At 38.8% G+C, this 18,310-nt stretch overlaps 1 protein-coding gene across 1 annotated transcript in view; it reads right to left on the bottom strand.

Moving 5' to 3' along the window:
* Positions 1 to 2,009: 2,009 nt before the first annotated feature.
* The window catches only part of LOC103476232 (AT-rich interactive domain-containing protein 5B), a 68,602-nt gene continuing 52,301 nt past the window's right edge, over positions 2,010 to 18,310 (bottom strand). Inside the window, exons 4-12 of the mRNA XM_008428424.2 lie at positions 17,052 to 17,259; positions 15,353 to 15,583; positions 13,081 to 13,187; positions 12,517 to 12,664; positions 11,306 to 11,358; positions 10,984 to 11,081; positions 10,697 to 10,886; positions 9,844 to 10,053; positions 2,010 to 8,579 (exon numbers count right to left, since the gene is read on the bottom strand). Of these exons, the coding sequence (XP_008426646.1) occupies positions 7,440 to 8,579; positions 9,844 to 10,053; positions 10,697 to 10,886; positions 10,984 to 11,081; positions 11,306 to 11,358; positions 12,517 to 12,664; positions 13,081 to 13,187; positions 15,353 to 15,583; positions 17,052 to 17,259 (2,385 nt within the window). The 3' untranslated portion in view covers positions 2,010 to 7,439. The remainder of the gene's footprint in view (positions 8,580 to 9,843; positions 10,054 to 10,696; positions 10,887 to 10,983; positions 11,082 to 11,305; positions 11,359 to 12,516; positions 12,665 to 13,080; positions 13,188 to 15,352; positions 15,584 to 17,051; positions 17,260 to 18,310) is intronic.

The raw sequence follows: 18,310 nt of genomic DNA, 5'->3' as shown, positions 1-18,310 counted from the left end.
GTCTTGCTTGTTTGTGGGTCTTTTCGTCTGAAGTCTGGATTTGAGCAAGTGAAATGCATGCTCAATTGGGTTAAGATCTGGTGATTGACTTGGCCATTGCAGAATGTTCCACTTTTTTGCACTCATGAACTCCTGGGTAGCTTTGGCTGTATGCTTGGGGTCATTGTCCATCTGTACTGTGAAGCGCCGTCCGATCAACTTTGCAGCATTTGGCTGAATCTGGGCTGAAAGTATATCCCGGTACACTTCAGAATTCATCCGGCTACTCTTGTCTGCTGTTATGTCATCAATAAACACAAGTGACTCAGTGCCATTGAAAGCCATGCATGCCCATGCCATCACGTTGCCTCCACCATGTTTTACAGAGGATGTGGTGTGCCTTGGATCATGTGCCGTTCCCTTTCTTCTCCAAACTTTTTTCTTCCCATCATTCTGGTACAGGTTGATCTTTGTCTCATCTGTCCATAGAATACTTTTCCAGAACTGGTCTGGCTTCTTGAGGTGTTTTTCGGCAAATTTAACTCTGGCCTGTCTATTTTTGGAATTGAGGAATGGTTTGCATCTAGATGTGAACCCTTTGTATTTACTCTCATGGAGTCTTCTCTTTACTGTTGACTTAGAGACAGATACACCTACTTCCCTGAGAGTGTTCTGGACTTCAGTTGATGTTATGAACGGGTTCTTCTTCACCAAAGAAAGTATGCGGCGATCATCCACCACCGTTGTCTTCCGTGGATGCCCAGGTCTTTTTGAGTTCCCAAGCTCACCGGTGTATTCCTTTTTTCTCAGAATGTACCCGACTGTTGATTTTGCTACTCCAAGCATGTCTGCTATCTCTCTGATGGGTTTTTTATATTTTTTTCAGCCTCAGGATGTTCTGCTTCATCTCAATTGAGAGTTCCTTTGACCGCATGTTGTCTGATCACAGCAACAGCTTCCAAATGCAAAACCACACACTTGGAATCAACCCCAGACCTTTAAACTACTTAATTGATTACAGGTTAACGAGGGAGACACCTTCTGAGTTAATTGCAGCCCTTAGAGTCCATTGTTCAATTACTTTTGGTCCCTTGAAAAAGAGGAGGCTATGCATTACAGAGCTATGATTCCTAAACCCGTGCACTTTCAGCTCATATTATATATATAATTGTATTTCTGAACATGTTTTTGTAAACAGCTAAAATAACGAAACTTGTGTCACTGTCCAAATATTTCTGGCTCTAACTGTAAATGGAAACAGTAAGACAATGGACATTGTTCTGACAACAAATGACTTTAGTTTTATCTCAAACTGAAGATCGGCATCTTGAATCTTAATTGAGCGCATGTAAAACAACGCCTTTCAAGAACAACCACCAGTAGCCTAAAATATAGGATTTCAGCAGCTACACTTTGAAACAAGGTATTACAAAAAAGTGAAAAACGCTAAAAATGTATATTATTTAAGAGGTTTTAAATATTAAGGACCACAAATTTGATGCATACTGTATGTTCGATATTGAAAGTTTAAGTTTTAATCTAATGAGTCTTGTTTGTCAAATTAACAGTATATTTTGAAAACATTGAAATCAGATGTTAAACTCCTGACCAATAACAGTTTATTGGTCAGATGTAAAATTCATCATAATTAAGGTTTAGAAAACCATCTGTGAGGAATTAATCTATATAACGTTTCACTTTGGGAAGCAAGTTATTAAAATAAGTGAGTTTTTTAACTCGCTTATATTATAATTTACTGAATATAGCCATTTCTTAAATTGTGATTTATATCAGAAATTAGAAAAACAAATCACTTGGCAGCCAAGAGGAAAGAATTCTACATTACACTGAAAAAACAAGAATATAAAATATTAAATAAAACTATAGCTGAAGATATATATTTCAGAGAAAATGAATAAGTAATCTTGAATAATTTTAGAAAATGTTTTTAATTTATAAAAAACGGATCCCCTAACTTTCAAAATGGAGCTCTACCAGACATTTTTAATTTCTAAAAAAGAAATAAAACCTTGAACTCAGAATTTATTAACAGATTATTTTTAATATAAATATACAGTGTTAAAATGGAATGGTACCTGACACTGAAAGCCTTTTACCATTAAAATAGGATAAAAAAAAATAAAACGGAGCAAAGCAAAAACAGACCATGTGCTGTAAATCAGTAACAACCAAAATAAAACATATTCTTAATCAAGCAAGAATGTTCTGGTTCCAATCCAGCGCTTGGTGGAACACCGCCATGGTCTTGGGTAAAACTCGGGAGGTAACAGTCCATCAGAGCTCACACTGGAAACAGTCAGTGTGAGCTGAGTGTTTCCAGTGAGCTTGCGTAAATAGAAGCAGAAATAAAAATATTTTCATCTTTAATTCTTATAAAAGAGATTCCTAAGTGTGTAACATCCAGTTTGTAAAGGTGCCACATGAAGCATTTTTCACCATCTGTATTTGGTTGATTTAAGCTACAGTTGTATGGACATTTGGGATGTTTGCTATTCAAGACAGTCCTGAAGAGAGAGGGAACATTATTTTAGATTTCAGTCTAAATTCTTCATTTTAGATGGAATTTCAATTCATTTCAGACAATTTTGCATTTATCAATATTCAAATATGAAATAAGCTAAGTTCCAATTTTCCACGCAGATAATCAGTTATATACAACAATTTGTGCATATTTGCATAAATTAAAGCTTAATGTGTTTTGAACTAGCATTTTGTTTTTGCTTAAGCAAGGTTATTTGGATTACAAAACCCTTTTGACATCTTTTATGTCATTACAAGGCAAATTTTAGGGGAAATAACCAGAATTAAAAATAAATAAATTTTAAAAAAAACTACATCCAACCATGAAACTAGGTTACTTTATGAGGGTTTTTATAACTACTGAATCAATTGTTAATATATCAGAGTATAAAGAGAAAACTATTTAAAATGACTGACTTTAGAAAAAATAATAAAAATATATATTTAATAGAGAAATAAAGACTAGCTCCACATATTTCATCTCCAAATCTGAAGCATTAACTGAATTTTTCACAAACCCGCAAGTTCAAAACTGTCCCAAAAATCAAATTTCTTTTAAGCGATCAATGGTCGTTTTGGTTATCCAGAAACTTTTCTTCATAAAGAAATCAATAAAATACATGAGGACAAAAGGCAAATCTTCAGATATGAAAACTGAGAAGCTTGTATGACATTTTAGGAAGCTGCAGAACAGTCAAATTCAACAATTCAAAGACGTAAAAATGTGACATGTAGCACCTTTATTTTGATCTTTTATCATCATGAATGTCCAACCGACCGTTTGCCGTCCCTTTTCTTAAATCTTGTAGGTCCAGTTCAATCCAACACACGGAGCTGAGCGTTGTTCTGGTGTCGCGGGTCTTCTCTCATCAAATCCTCAACTCAAGAATTTACTAAAACCCGCACAGGCCATAAAGTTCAACAAAACTCACCTACACCTGCTCATTAGGCATGAAGGCTAATGAGCTCATTTAACTTTCATTCGCTTACAAACATCAACTCCAAATTGATGTATCAGGCACTTATAAGTACTTTACATGAATGAGCAGTGCCGTTCAAGACTGATGCTGGAGTAGTGTGCAAAACACTGTAAGAAATTTGTATAACATGCATAAGAAACTGTAAACATTGTGGAACCTATCAAAAAAAAAACTAGCTAGACTAAGCTTAGATATCCAAACAAAGAAAAGTTATACTAGTTTAAGAAGCTGGAAAAAAAAGAGAATAAAATAAAATAAAATGAGTGGCATGTCATTATTATTCAATACATCAACAAAAAAGGAGCAAAAGAAATGAAGCCAATGTTCAGGTGGTTCTAAACTGGTCCAGTGGAGCTGCGTTTCACCTGGGAGGAACCAGAAGAGTGATCAGACCCAGACCAACTTTTAAGGAACGGGTTTGGAAACTCAATTTTAAAAGCTGAGGTTATTAGAACAAGGATCAGTTTGAGGTTATGCATTTGTTTGGCAAATGCACATTAAAGGTGCTCTACACAAAATGAACTGTAAAATCAACCCTCTGCTGTCACACTGATGATAAACAGGAGATCTTAAAACAAAGCAGCAAGTTTTTAAAAGCTTTGTGTTCTTAAAGCAATTGCAACTAAAAAAAAAAGTTCACCGTTACCATCTTGGCGTATGAACAATTTGGTCTAAACTGATTTAAGTCAAAAAAGACAATTGATTGCTAGGAATTACTGTCAAAAAAATACTGTAAAATATAGAATCTTTGGAACAGAAACGGCAATAAAGCTCTATGTCAGCATGCTAAGTTAACAAAATCATCACCATTCTAGTAGCAGCAACTTTGAAGTGTCTTACAGATGAGTAGTCAAAAAGTTTTATTTATACATACAAAGTTAACTAGAATCCCCACATAGCAGATTTTGAGTTAAAGGTAAATGAAAGCATGGCAAGCTAGCATGTTAAGCTAAGAAATGTTCCACTGTCCGTTATTACCTGCAGTACAGATGTTTGAAACTCATCAAGGTCATACATTTCCTCAAAGGGCTGCTTTGATAAAACTCTATTCAACTTTTAAAATAATATAGCTTTCTCTGCATTCGTTGAGTACTTCTTAAAATATATAGCTTTTTTTTTTTACATTGATGTTTGACAGTATACAAATAAACTTATGAAATAATTAATCACACATCTGCTTTCTTGAAGTTCTATTTCTGGAGTCTAGTGGGTCACCAAAACAGCTACAGTAGCCTGGACTTAGCCCACAAGCTTGAAACATGCTGCAGTGTGATACAACTGTTTAGAACAACAAACAGTCCAGCAAAGCCAAGAAGGTTTGGTGCCCATAAATTAATCATAACCTAATAATGTCGGGTAAATCTCTATCAAACGCTAAAATGACTCAAGTGGTCAACAAGGCTAGCTGGCAAAATTATGACTGTTGTATCAGTAATTAACAAAACCTTTATTACTTAATGGGAATATGTATATAACATACAAAAATTAAGAAGGTCTAAAAAACATGATTGACCCAAACAGCTATTTTTAAAATCTGACTAGTCATTTATCTGATGCGTTAAGATATTAGCATGTTCAGCTAACCATCATACTAAACTAAATGATGTAGGGTAGCAATATTTCTTCCAATGACAGTTTATATGTAAAACTTTCATGGAATACAAAAAATATGGTAAGCAGCTTAAAATCGGAGTCAGACATTGTTCCTAATGCTAACCAAAGGGCATCATTTCATGTCAGTGCCGGTTGTTAGCAGCTTCTGAACAGCAGCTTTGTGGAGGACCAATATTATTTTTATCCTTCTTTAATTTTAAAATGTGATAAGCTCTTCAGTGAGCACAACTGTCCACATTATTTGTTCTACAAACGCGCTCCTTTAAAGCTCTCTGGGACCAATAAATACAGGTTTACTGATGTGATTAAGCAAAGCCAGACAGTAGTTACAGTAGTTACCTGTGAAAAACATTACAGTGATGAAGAATATGACATTTGTAGTTATTTTTTTTGCCCAATAATTATTTTACAATAAAGAAGGAAAACAAATGAACTAAGTAAAATTGTAAAAATACTATCAATAACAGAATTATATAGGAGTCTGGTGGAGCACTTTGGTGCATCTGCCCATATACTGAATACACATTGTTTTTTCATGCATTCACAAATATTTGTGCTGAACATGGAACCAACAGTCAAACAAATCTGATAAAAAATAATTACTAATAAGCAAATTTTTTCATCTTTTAAAATATTTCTTTCAAATATTCTCTCTGTGGACAAATCAATGTGAATTTTTAAACCTATTAAAAACGTTCTGACTTGCAGCTTGACAACATTCTGTGCCTTGAAACAAGTCAAAAACCAATGTGGCCATGAGCTACATAACTAGGAAAAAACAGCACCTATTAGTTCGAGTCAAATACAAACGCTGAGAAATGAGAGACAGTAAATTATAACTGGCTTAAATATGAAAAAAAAAAAAAGCAAAATGAGTACAGTAGGTGTGCAAATCTGAACCAGCATATGTGGTGTCAAAGCAAACAGGAAAGCAAGTTAAAGAGATACCTTGATGTTTAAGAGCAAGAAAAGCGACATATTTTTGATGCAAGATAAAATTTTTGTTTCTCGTTTCTAACAAAAGGCTTTAACCGACATGAAGTTCCTGGAATCACAGGTGCATCTAAAGAAATTTAAAGTGAGAATTCAAGTTAATTCAGTTCATAAAGTGAAACTGCAGAAATTGTATGGATTCATTAAGAGATTTATTTTAAGCATTTATTTCTGCTTTTGGTAATTATAGCTTACAAGTAATGAAAACCAATAAAAATATATTTTAGTACATAAAGGTTATGGAGGCAAGAAAAGGTCATTGCTACAGAACTTGTCTGTCTAGAAAGTGCTATAGCAAAGAATCTAAAAGGAAAGTTTAGAGCAAGGAAAATCTGATACTCCACAACCACGAGTTCCACTTTCTGAGCTGAATTTATGGATCAAAACAGACTCCTTGGTGATTTTCTAAGTAATCGAGACGCACCTATACACTGCATGAATACCAATATGGAGGCAGGAGTTCCTCACTCTGAAGCTGCAGATACAAGATTTGTTTTGATTTCAAATGTACTGTTGGCAGGAGCCTCTACCTGCCGAAGAAGGAAGCTACAGATGTGGACCATTCTGAGCATGCTTTCATCTCAAACATGTTGGGATAGTTTTACAATCCTCAAACACGGTTAAAAAAGGGGGGGGAAGGGGGAGAAATGAAGAACGTGAGGTAGTTTAGACTGTCGGAGCTGCATGTGGGGATCTAAGAACCTTAACAGGGACAAAGGTGAGAGCAAGCCGACACGATGGCGAACCTGGTCGATGGGTGTGCTGTTGAAACATCAAGGTATCTCCGTCTGAGTGGATGCAGGTGAAGCCGGGAATGGCGTGGGTCGCCGGCCCTTTAAGGCACGTTTGTGTACGTTTACATCAGGACTAAAACGCTTCACTTTCACTGGATACATTGTGAAGACAACTTTTCATTTTGAGCCCTAGAATACATTTAAACACTATCAGAAAATAAGTCTCTCCCTACGGATGTAGAGAACAATTTAAAAACGGGACTAGCGGACGACACCAGGGATGCTGTGGGAGGAGTCATGATGCATAGCATCACCCAAACATGATATCTTGTTCTAACTGTTGTGGATCCGTTTTAGTTTCATCGGAACGTAGAGGAGAGAAGTGTATAGTGTTTCCAAGGGTTATGGCAGTGTTCAGGAAAAAAAGAAAATCATCTCCCGTTTTTGTTTTAACGGAAACTCAGCTGTGATTGTCATGATTCTGTTTGATGACGTTCCTCCAGAGAAAACGGAAATGTAGCGAAATAAATGTCATTAAAGAAGCAAACACCCGGCGCAGACAAGTCTCCGAGGTGATCCTGATTTATGGAAATGAACACTAAAAACAGTGTGTGTCCGTGTCGGAAGCAGGCCCTTCCGACATGGGTCCGGGACACCGGGTCGGATCTCGCTCCGGTTGTTCCTTCCCCATCGGCTCCTCCTGCTTCTTTGCCTCTGTCTTCGCATCTCCATCTCCGACTTCAGTCCTTCTGGTTTCGTTTGGAGGAGGAATTTTCACAAACCTCGTCCCGTTCATGTCTTCCTCCAGTTTCACCTGGAAGGGTGGAAGTCCAAGCAGGAAGGCCCGGATGCGGCTTGGGGAGCTCAGGTCTGCTGGCTCCTCCTGGCCCCTCCCCTCCACGCTCTGAACGCCGGACACCGCCAAGGAGCTGGAGCAGCCCCTGAGGCTGAAATCCTGCGCTTGCTCCTGTGGCCCACTGCGTGGTCTCTTGGAGTACGATGGATCCAAGTTTCTGTTGACGGCCTGCGGACTCTGCTCGTGGCCCTCGGCGCTGGGCCGTTTGGGTGGTAATCGTTTGCTGAGGTTGAGGGGCAGCGCCTGCTCCGGCGGCGGGGTGATGGGGGAACAGGGCGGCTTGGCGTTCAGGTCCTGCGACAGCGCCTCCGACAGCCGACGGGTGAAGGTCTGCAGCTGAGACGAGTCCAGGTGAGCTCGCATCACCTTCCTCACCTGGACGCTGCAGTCCAGGTTGAGAGGCAGGACGCGGAGTGGAGGCAGCGGGGGCCGGCTCCTGGAAACTCCGCGCTGACCCCCGTTGTCTGAGCCACAGCCAGAGCAGTGTTGCTGGTGGAGCTGGTGCAGCTGAGGCTGCAGCTGCTCCGAGCTGGGTTGGGGCGTGTCCGGGCTCCCTCCTTTGGGCTGGAGGGTGAAGATGGCCGGGTGGAGCTGTGCCGGGTCCTGGGGGGTCAGGGCAAGGCTGTCAGGGCCCCTCTGGAGGCTGATTTGACTCCTGAAGACGTCCAGAGGGCACACGCCTTTGATGGGGCTGAAGCTGCTCAGCGAGCCGGTGACGAAGTGAGGGAGAGCTGGGATGAGAACGCTGGGAGGGGGAGGAGCCGCCGAGTCGCTGCGTTCCGACTTCAACTCCGTCGTTTTGAAGGGGAGGAAGGAAGGAGACATGGGGGAGAGGTCAGGGGTCAGGGGCATGCTGAGCGGGAGGAAGGCCGGCTGGATGGGCTGCAGGGATGAAAACAAGGATGGATTACAACATAAAACTGATCTTTCAAAGCTTTCTTTACAGACTTTGGGAATTTTACCCAAGTATTTTCAAGGTATGTTTTCTCATTTTAACTGCACCACACCTGAACATCAAAACAATACAAATGAACACAAGAAGAGTCTCAAATAGGACTGATTATTGAAATAATTGATTTAGTAATCGATTAACTGTTAAACTAAAAAAAATAGGCCATTCACTGAAAGAAAACTTAGAGCATAATAAAACCAAAACTGTTTATACACACACACACACATATTATATATATATATATATATATATATATATATAAACATTACAAACACCTTTTTTGTCTGTAAATATGACTTACCCAGAACTCAAGTGGCAGTTTTAGCTTTACCTACTTCAAATTATGTTAAAAAAAAAATCTATTAAGCTCCTTTTGCTGTGCAATTATTAATTGGTTTATCTGGAAAAATCAGCAGATCCGTTTGACACTGTAATGATGTTAATTTAAGCAGAAAAGGCTGAGCTCCTCATGTGATGTTTTACCTGTAGATGCATTCTTTGCCACAAACAATCAAGCGTTCAGATAAATGCTATGTTAATGCACTTTAGGCAATAACATATATTTTTTTTATTTAAAAAGGAATTGAACTGTTTATTTGCATCTTTTAACATAGTTCTAACATTTTACAATAAAAGTTTAAATGAAAAATCAGCAAAATGTGCCAATTTATTTTATTTGATTAATGGATAGAATAGTTGACACTAAAATGGCTGTTAGTTGCAGCCCTAGTTTTTCACTATTCACTATTATGAGATCATTATTATTACCGTCTTGTGATAATATTCTACATTCTACCACAGGAAAAAGGTAAACAAATCTAAAAAAATTTTATACTTTGAAATGTCACACACACTCAGGTGTGTGTGACATTTCACAAAAAAAAGTTATACGTTTTCTGGCATTTTTTGGCAAAACGAAATAATTTTGGTACTTTAACGGACCTGAAATAAGAGAATTTTGATCTGATTTCACTTCAGGCAGTATCAAAGAAATGTGTCTGTTGTATTGTCTTTAAGTATTGGGTTTCAACACTTTAAAATTTAGACTTTTAATCAAATGTTAGATTGCAACTTTATTATAAAACTGTGCAGTTTGAATATTAAACACTTTCCAAATCTTTAAAACACCTAAAGGTTCATAAAGTCTGGCTTTGCTAAGGGAAACAGAAATGAAAGCAGCATCAGGACTTTTACCCGGTGTGTGCTGCTGGGTGTTGGTCCTCCTCTGCCTGCAGGGGGCAGCAGAAGACTGTGCTGCTTTAGCTCCACTACTGCTGCTGGTTTGGTTGCTGCTTGCTGCTGAGCCAGCAGTTTGGCCTGAGCAATAAGCGTGGATTTGTTACGAGTTCCTGGCGGTCTGCCTCTGCCTCGTTTCACCACCATGGCACCGTTTGGACTCAGAATCTTTTCAAGGACAAGAGGAGAAAAGGAAAAAGTTGGTTCTCTGGTGGGTTTAAAAATGATTTCAGCAAATAGGAGTGCTAAAATGATTACAATCTAAGAAAAAAGTATGTTGTATATTCAGAAGAGTTCTTCAAAATGATGTGCCATGTTTGTCTCAAGTGGCTATTAAACCAAATACCTTTGAGTGAAAAACTTTCAGTTTGAGTCACTCTACTTTTAACAAGAAACAAACACAACTTTCATCTGTTTTCCTACAGAAAAACTTGTTGACACTGTGTAGGTTTTTAACGTAGCAACTTAAAAAATTATTTTAATCAATAAAACTTATTCAAATGAAGCTATATGCTGCTTCCATCAGCACTTTTGATATTGTGTTTCTTATATAATGGAAACACCACCATTGCGAAATTGTGTTTTCCCAATATCAGCAGAAAATTGAAAAAGCTTGGAGCACATTTGTATTGGAAACGCAGCAACACCTTGCTGTATTTACTAATTAATAACAATTGTTATAATTTATAAGAATCAAATCAAGTTTTGATTTGATCAGCTGTGCCTTTACCTTTTGAAAAGAACAGAAATAGGATAAAAATAACAGCAGAATCTGAGACTGGGAGAATTGAACCTTCAGTGTGTGACTCACAGTAGAAGGCGGAGCTGCATGTGACAACGTCCCCGTCCTCCTCTCCTTGGGTTTGGGTCCAGGTTTCCTGCCTCTGGGCAGAGGTTTGCGTCCTCGTATTCCTCTGGGTTTGGAAGGCAGCGGCACATCGGGGATCTTAAACTCTGCTCCTCCTCCAGCTCTTAGGTGCTCCTCGTATGGAAGCATCAGTCTGAAAACACACGACATTTAGAGGTTTTAGAGGACGCATTCCTGGTTTTGGATCCTGAGGAAGGCTGTCAGGACAAGGGGGGGTTTGTTCGTCCAACCTTTCATAGTGTCTCCTGGTGCAGGTAGCTGCGCTGGTGCTGCCTGGACATCCGCCCAGCTCATTGTACACCACCTTCCACAGGCGGTCTGAAGTTACCTGACATACAAACACACAACAATAACCAGAGATCCTCCAGGGACCTGTTCATCTTTGACTTTGTTTTTTGTTGACTCAAACGTTGCTGCAACATGTAGGAAGTTAAAGATTTGTGAAGTTTTTATTTTGAAGTTGTTTGGATGTTTTGAAAGTCTATCAGAGGTTCATGGTTGAATATTTTCAGCTTTTTCAACAAAATGTCAACAAAGGTAAATCAAGCTCACCTTCTTGTAGCCACCGAGCCGTTTGACCACCGAATACATGAGGAACAGGTCGACTGCAGAAACAAGTCAAAAATGCAAACCAGGTTCAGCTCAGTAAGTCTGTAATTTCTCTGTTGAAGTAAAACTGTAAAACTACTGAATCCACATCAATCACACTTATTTTTAAGCTCTATGATCGATACAAATGTTTCCAAATCAAAATTCTGCTGGTTTAACCTGTAATACTGAATGAAAAGTTCATATTCACAGGCGGAGACTCCAGTGCATCTTTAAGGTTTTTAGATAGACGACACCAGCAATTAAATAATGGAGAGAAATAAGAGGTGAAAAAGGAAACTGAAGTCAAAAGAAAATGTTCTATTATATCAATAAAAGGACAACACTGAGGAAAATAAGGAAAATTTGAAAGAAAAAAATAAAATAAAATGAACAAAAACAAATAATGCATGGAAGGAAAATAAAAACAAAGCTAACAATTCTTAGTTTATTTTGTTTGGTAGTTGAGTGCTTTATGAATTAAACATTTAAAAAAACACTAAGAACTCAAAACTTTAATTCATTTGCACATTACTGTGTGAAGACTTTTGTACCGGAAAAAAAAAAAGTTGGTAACACTTTATTTGACAGGGTGCGGATAAGCCTCACATAACACTGTCATAAACATGACTTATAAAGACTTTATGAACGTTTTCCAGTGCCGTCATGAAGTGTCATTTGGTAAATGATACTTTTAATGCTAAGCTGATATTTTTATTGGACTTTTAATACAAGTCATAATGCAACTCTGCATTCAAAGTGTCATTATTTACCGAATGACACTTCATGACAACAGTCAGACATTCATAAATATTCCTTCATGTTCACGACAACTATTAAATCATGTTTATGATCGTACTATGTCAGTCTTATGCACACCCTGTCAAATAAAGTGTTACCAAATATGTTGATAAAAAAAAATCCAGACTGCAAAATGGTGATGGACCGAAATGACCAGATGTAGAGAAAAAAAAGTAAAGATAAGAAACTCGTAAAAGAAAAAGATGAATCAAATGGACAGCTTCACAAAAAAATGTATATAAAAGAACTTAAAAAGTATTAACACACAAAAAAATTAAATAAACTATTCCAGAGTAACAACAGATTATTTTTATTGAAGGAGTGAAAGAAAACTGAACAAACAAAGTAGAGAGCGGAGGGAAAACAGGACTCACTCTTCTTGAAACCTAGGTTGGGAACTTTGTGGATGGGTGATCCGTGGCGCTCCATAAAAATGAAGAGCTGATCCAGGAACAGCTGCTCCTCTGGATGGGGGAGCCAGCTGCCCTCACAGCCAACCTCCACGCTGCCCATCACATTCTCCTGCAGGAGGAAGAGAAGGAAAAGGAGGACGGTTTGAGTCAGTCCATATTTAGACAGTTTTCTGTTAAAGTCCTGCTTCGTTAAACTTTTCAGAATAAATTTCCATATTTTCAGAGAAATGCAATGAGAATGGAGTGGGTTCAGTATCAAACACTGTGAGGATCAGCTTCACTCACATCTTCAGATCTTCTCTGTTAACATTTTGTGATCAACAACAAGAGTAAGGATCTCTGGAGTTGATCTGCTTTGACTTCTGAAACTAATTCTTGGTCTAACTTCTCCCTGATGTCCTGTGCCTTTATCAGGGTTTGGGAGGGAAAAATGAGCAGAAGATGTTAGATTCAAACAGAGTTGGACTCAATGAAGGTTTCGGGTTCAGATAGCGGAGAAAGGTTCCAGAACAAAAACACACCGACCTTCATCTTTTCGATCCAGGACTCTGGTTGGCCTGAGGTCGGAGAGTCTTTGCTGTCGCGACCTTTCCTCTTACGAGGTCGTCCTCGAAGACTCAGAGATGGACACTCTGCAGGAGAGAGACACGATGATGACAAACTTTTAAAAACAATAATGTACTGCAGAATTAAGACATCCAGCAGGGGGCAGAGTTTCACTGACAGGCTGTAAGGACGGAAGTGACTAAGCTGGTTAAACAGGGCTGAAATTATTGATCCAGTTAATTTACTGTTGAAATAATTGTCAACTAATTTAGTAATAGATTATTAAATAGACTAAAAAAGCCATTTGCTGAAAAAACCCCCACAGAGAAGTAGTTAAGCAAAACTATACAAAATATTAATACATTTTGAATTTAAGATAAAATCTTATTTGCATGTGTGCCCTGCGACAGACTGGCGACCTGTCCAGGATGTATCCCGCCTCTCGCCCGGAACGTTAGCTGGAGATGGGCACCAGCAACCCTCCCGACCCCCCTAAGGGACAAGGGTGTAAAAAAAAGGATGGATGGACGGACTTATTTGCATGTGAATATATTTTACCCCAAATTCCACAAATGGCATAGTTATAACTTCACCCGGTTCATATTTACTAACGGAATCCTATATTATTCCACTTTAGGCAATAAAATGTTTATTTTCTTATTTTAAAAATGAATAAAACTGTTTCTTTGCATCCTTTAATGCAGTGGTCTCCCATCGCTCCCAGATCGGACCGTCTCGTTGCAGAGAAACAAGCTCAGGGCTCCCGTTAGTCATTATTGTGAGTTCAAATTTTCACGAAAGTAAAATGTTCGTTTTTGTGGCGAATCTGTATCTTATTTTGAAGAGATATGTAAACGTTACCATAGCGACCAGAATCAGAGCGTTTGAGCAGTGGTCGAGAGGAGATGAGTAGAACTTGTGAGTCTCTTAAGTCTGGTTTAGACGGCAAGATTTAAGAATTGTCTGCCGATTCTCCAAACCTCTGTGACCACAGAGCTGATAAAAGTACAACAGGTTCGATCGGTTCGTGTTCTGCCACATAGCAGAGCCAACACACCACACGAACCGATTCCAGTCACGAACATCCCGATTCCAGAGGATACTCCAGTAAAACCCCCTAACATAGCATACGGGAATTTAGAATAACCAAACACGGATGACGATGTAGAAACAATAGTGATGGTTTGTGGACTCATTTTAAAAGATAAAAGACGTAACAAAAAGAAAAGGCGGTGGATAAAAGACGACGGGAGCAGCCGCTCTATTTGCTGCATTATGATTTGGAGGTGAATGCTTTTTCATAGTTAACATTTTTAACTTAATAAACATAAACATATATAATAATGACCTTTACATATAATAATCATTTCCACATATCATCAGTGGCGCAAAAAGTGGGTATGCAGCGTATGCAACTTCAGCGCGCCTTACGCTCCTTCACCTCGCGCACAAAACGAGGTAAATGTAGCGAGTTTTACCCTTCACGTATCGTCGCCTCGGGGGGGACGATTTATGTTTTTGCATCCACCTAAATAATGTGTTGTTGCGCCACTGCATATCATCTCCGATATCCACCGGACTCTCAGTTGCTCATATGTCAGCTGTTTGGGATTCCCCTATGTTCTTACGGCACCGCGCCTTCTGATTGGCTACCTGTCACATTCAGGCTGTATTCCGTTCCAATCAGGGAAAACCCCACAGGCTGCGATAAAAGGGCCAAGACCACCCAAATTGGGTATATGCAGAAGCATACACCTCAGTTCTACATCAGTTCATGCGTTTATTTTTTGTGTCTGCTCTGCTCTGTCTTCTGAAATCTCTAGTTGGTCATAGCAAATGGCAGCTTGTACTGAGCCGTGTTCTGCTGGAAGTTTCTTCTTGTTAAAGGTGAATTTTCCTCTCCACTGTTATATGAATGCTCAGCATGCATGTAGCATGTAGCGATTGTTGCTACATGCTGGTCCAGGAGTGAATGCTGCAAGTCAGTGACTCAATGCAATCCGCTGGATTTCTTTAGATAGAAACTTCTTAAACTAATTTGAACAAACTGAGCTTAATGTGCTGTTTGATAACTAGGATCAACTGGAATTAATGTGTTATTGAATTGAAATGAGTTGTTGTTGCTAATTGCAGCTATACAAACAAAATTAATTGAAAACAACTACTTTTTTTCTACCACATAAGCAGTAGAAAAAAACTGCTTATGTTTCTTCAAGCTGTGGCGCCTCTGAAGGTTTCCAGTTTCACTCACTGAACTGCCAGGAGAAGCAGGCGCTGCTCTCCAGTGTCGGGTGGTTGAAGGTGTCCCTGCAGTACATCACCCTGATGTTGGGCAGAACCTTGATGGCCCCAAGGGCCAATAGGTATGTGTCCTGCAGCGCGGGGCCCCTGGCTCCATCCTGGATGCGTCTCTGCAAGGAGCGGAAGCGGCAGTACTGGGGGTAGCTCAGAACCTTGACAGTCTGCCGCTGCGACGGCTCGTCTGTGGGGAGACAGCAGAGAAAAAATGACCGCTCAGAATCCGCATGGTGACCTCTGACCTGACCTGGGGGAAACACAAACTACTGAACGGTGAAGCAACATTTCTGCTGACAGTTCAGAACTTTGATTGACGTCTCAATCCAAAACTCTTTTTTTTTTTTTTACTTTTCATAAAATCACATTCTAGCTTTCTCCAAGGAGAAACACTTCAGCATTTAACATTGCAAAAATAATTATTACTCTACTGGAGAGAAGCTATTTTTTTTTTTTTTTAAATAAAAAAGAATCGTGGTTATATTTGATCTTGTTTCCTATGACAGGATTAGAAATATGAGCAAAACAAACTTTTATGCTGATGTTAAACTATTTCTGTACACTTAAATGTCAAAATATGTCTTGAAGAGTGGGGGGAACTGTCAATATATGTAGCTTTTTTTTAAAAAAAACTAAATATATACACGTACAGAATAAAGATAAAAACTAACCGAAGCATGATTTTGAAAGCAGAAAAAAAATACTATCAAATCAGAAATTTAGGTAAAAAAAAAAAAATGCAAAGAATGTTAAAAAATATTTTCAAACTTCTAAATCTTTTAGAAGTTTGATGCACCATCAGAAATTCCTGATGATGCACCATCAGGAATTTTCTAAATCAAAGCTGAAAATTCAAAAAACAAACTCCAGCACAAGATGACAAGATGTCAGCTGATTGGTTTACAGAACAGTTATACTGTTGCTTCATACTTCTGTGGGAACAGCTGAAATGCAAGGCATGAAATACATACATGCCTTGTATATATTTTCTACATACAAGACATGTAGAAAATATTCACACCCCGTAAATATTGCTGTTTGTTTTATATTTCAACACCCCCACTGAAAAGTTTGGACACAACTCCCCACTAAACAGATTAAAAGAAAATGTCCTGTTTATGATGGGAAAAATGAGACCAAACAGTCAGGAGATGAACATTACTGTTAATAACAAAAAAATAAAAAGTTACTTTGCTGTTGAGAGTAAAAAAACAACAACTTGCAAATACATTCATACCTCTTGACCCTGTTTTTCAATGAGATTTTACATTTGCAAGTGCCGATTGAAGAAGAATAAAAACAAAATAAATAAATAAGGGTCTTCAACATTTTCTGCAGATAAAAATGCTGTCCCAGGTCAGAAGCAGCTTTTACTGCAGTGACAGCTGGAAGTCTTTTGTCTCCATCAGCTTCACACACATGGGGAATGAGAACTTTTTGTAAACTCCTCAGGAAAACAGCTCAGCATCAGTCACATTGAATGAACAGAAATTATTCTTCATTTTTTTCCCAGGTCTGGCTGCCTGCAGCGGCTCCAAACATATCCTGTATCATTTTAAAAAAAGTTAGAAAACGAATGAAGTGGGTTTGACTGAGAACACTTCTGCTCATATATTTACAGAAATTTATCAGATGTTCGGTTGCGTTTTCTTTACCCTCAGTTTTGACTTCCAGGAGCTCATTGTTGTCACTTGGCACACCGCCGTTGTTGTCTCCGCCGCTCTGTGGAGGTTCGTGGACACCATTTGTCTTGACCACTGGAGGCATTGGGCCACCACTCCACCCGGCTAGGTCGGCACGTGACCATTTCACCAGGTCCTCCACACGTACCACCATCTTCCTGGACACGGCCAGGACCTCATCCTGATGAAACGGAACGGAAATTTGCTTCAGAATTGCTGGAACAGAAATGAACGTTCTGTTCATTTCTAAGCATGCAGAAATGAAGGGAACAGAACAGAATAAAGACATGCAGGATTAGTCTTTATTCACCTGTAGGTAAGAAATATACAGTGCCTCTAAAAAGTATTCACCCCCTTTGGGTATTTTATAATTTGGAGTCTGTGACTGACTTAAAGGGGTGAATACTTATGCAGTCGTATGTTTTGTTACTTTTTTTTCCTTCCATGTCATTTCATAGAAATCAATTTCACTTTGACGTGAAAGGGCGTTTTCATAATTTTCTTGATATAAAAAAAATACCAATTTGTGATTGATTTTTAAGCAATAAAAAGAGTGAAAAATTTTATTGGCACTGTGAAGAGTGAGACTTATGTTTTTATATCCCTAAGGTAATCAGGTTAAGCCTTACTGCTGATTTAAATGTTTATGATGATGGAGATATCTGCTTTTTAAGAGTTCAATGCTACTGGCCTCAGAGACATCTTATGTCCTCTAAATTTACGTATCTCCGTTCAGAAATGAAACTGGATATATTTGAAGGTCATGTGACTGAACTGTAAGACTAGTCAGCTCAATTCAGGTGTGGGCAATGTAACGTCATTAGATTGATGGATTAGAGCATCTGCCAAATCACAGCATGTGTTGTAGTTCTTTGCTCTTAGACATTTTCTCAGTTTTGCTTCATCTTTATTGATCTTCGTGCAGGATGGATTAATCCCTTACTGGTTTTGATTACTGGGTAGAAGCATACTGCTCTGTTTGTCTCTGCAGCTGCAAGCAGAAAGCAGTGAAAGTGCAGCCTGTCAATTTAGCATTTCTACTAACTGATTGATTCATTTAGGCACAAAAATCCATCCATCCATTTCCTTACACCCTTGTCCCTTAGTGGGATCGGGAGGGGTGCTGGTGCCTATCTCCAACTAACGTTCCGGGCGAGAGGCGGAGTCACCCTGGACAGGTCGCCAGTCTGTCGTAGGGCAACACAGAGACACACAGGACAAACAACCACACA

This window comes from Poecilia reticulata, linkage group LG14 (genome assembly GCF_000633615.1).
Source record: "Poecilia reticulata strain Guanapo linkage group LG14, Guppy_female_1.0+MT, whole genome shotgun sequence".
Lineage (NCBI taxonomy): Eukaryota > Metazoa > Chordata > Actinopteri > Cyprinodontiformes > Poeciliidae > Poecilia > Poecilia reticulata.
This window is presented reverse-complemented; position numbering and strand designations above follow the sequence as displayed.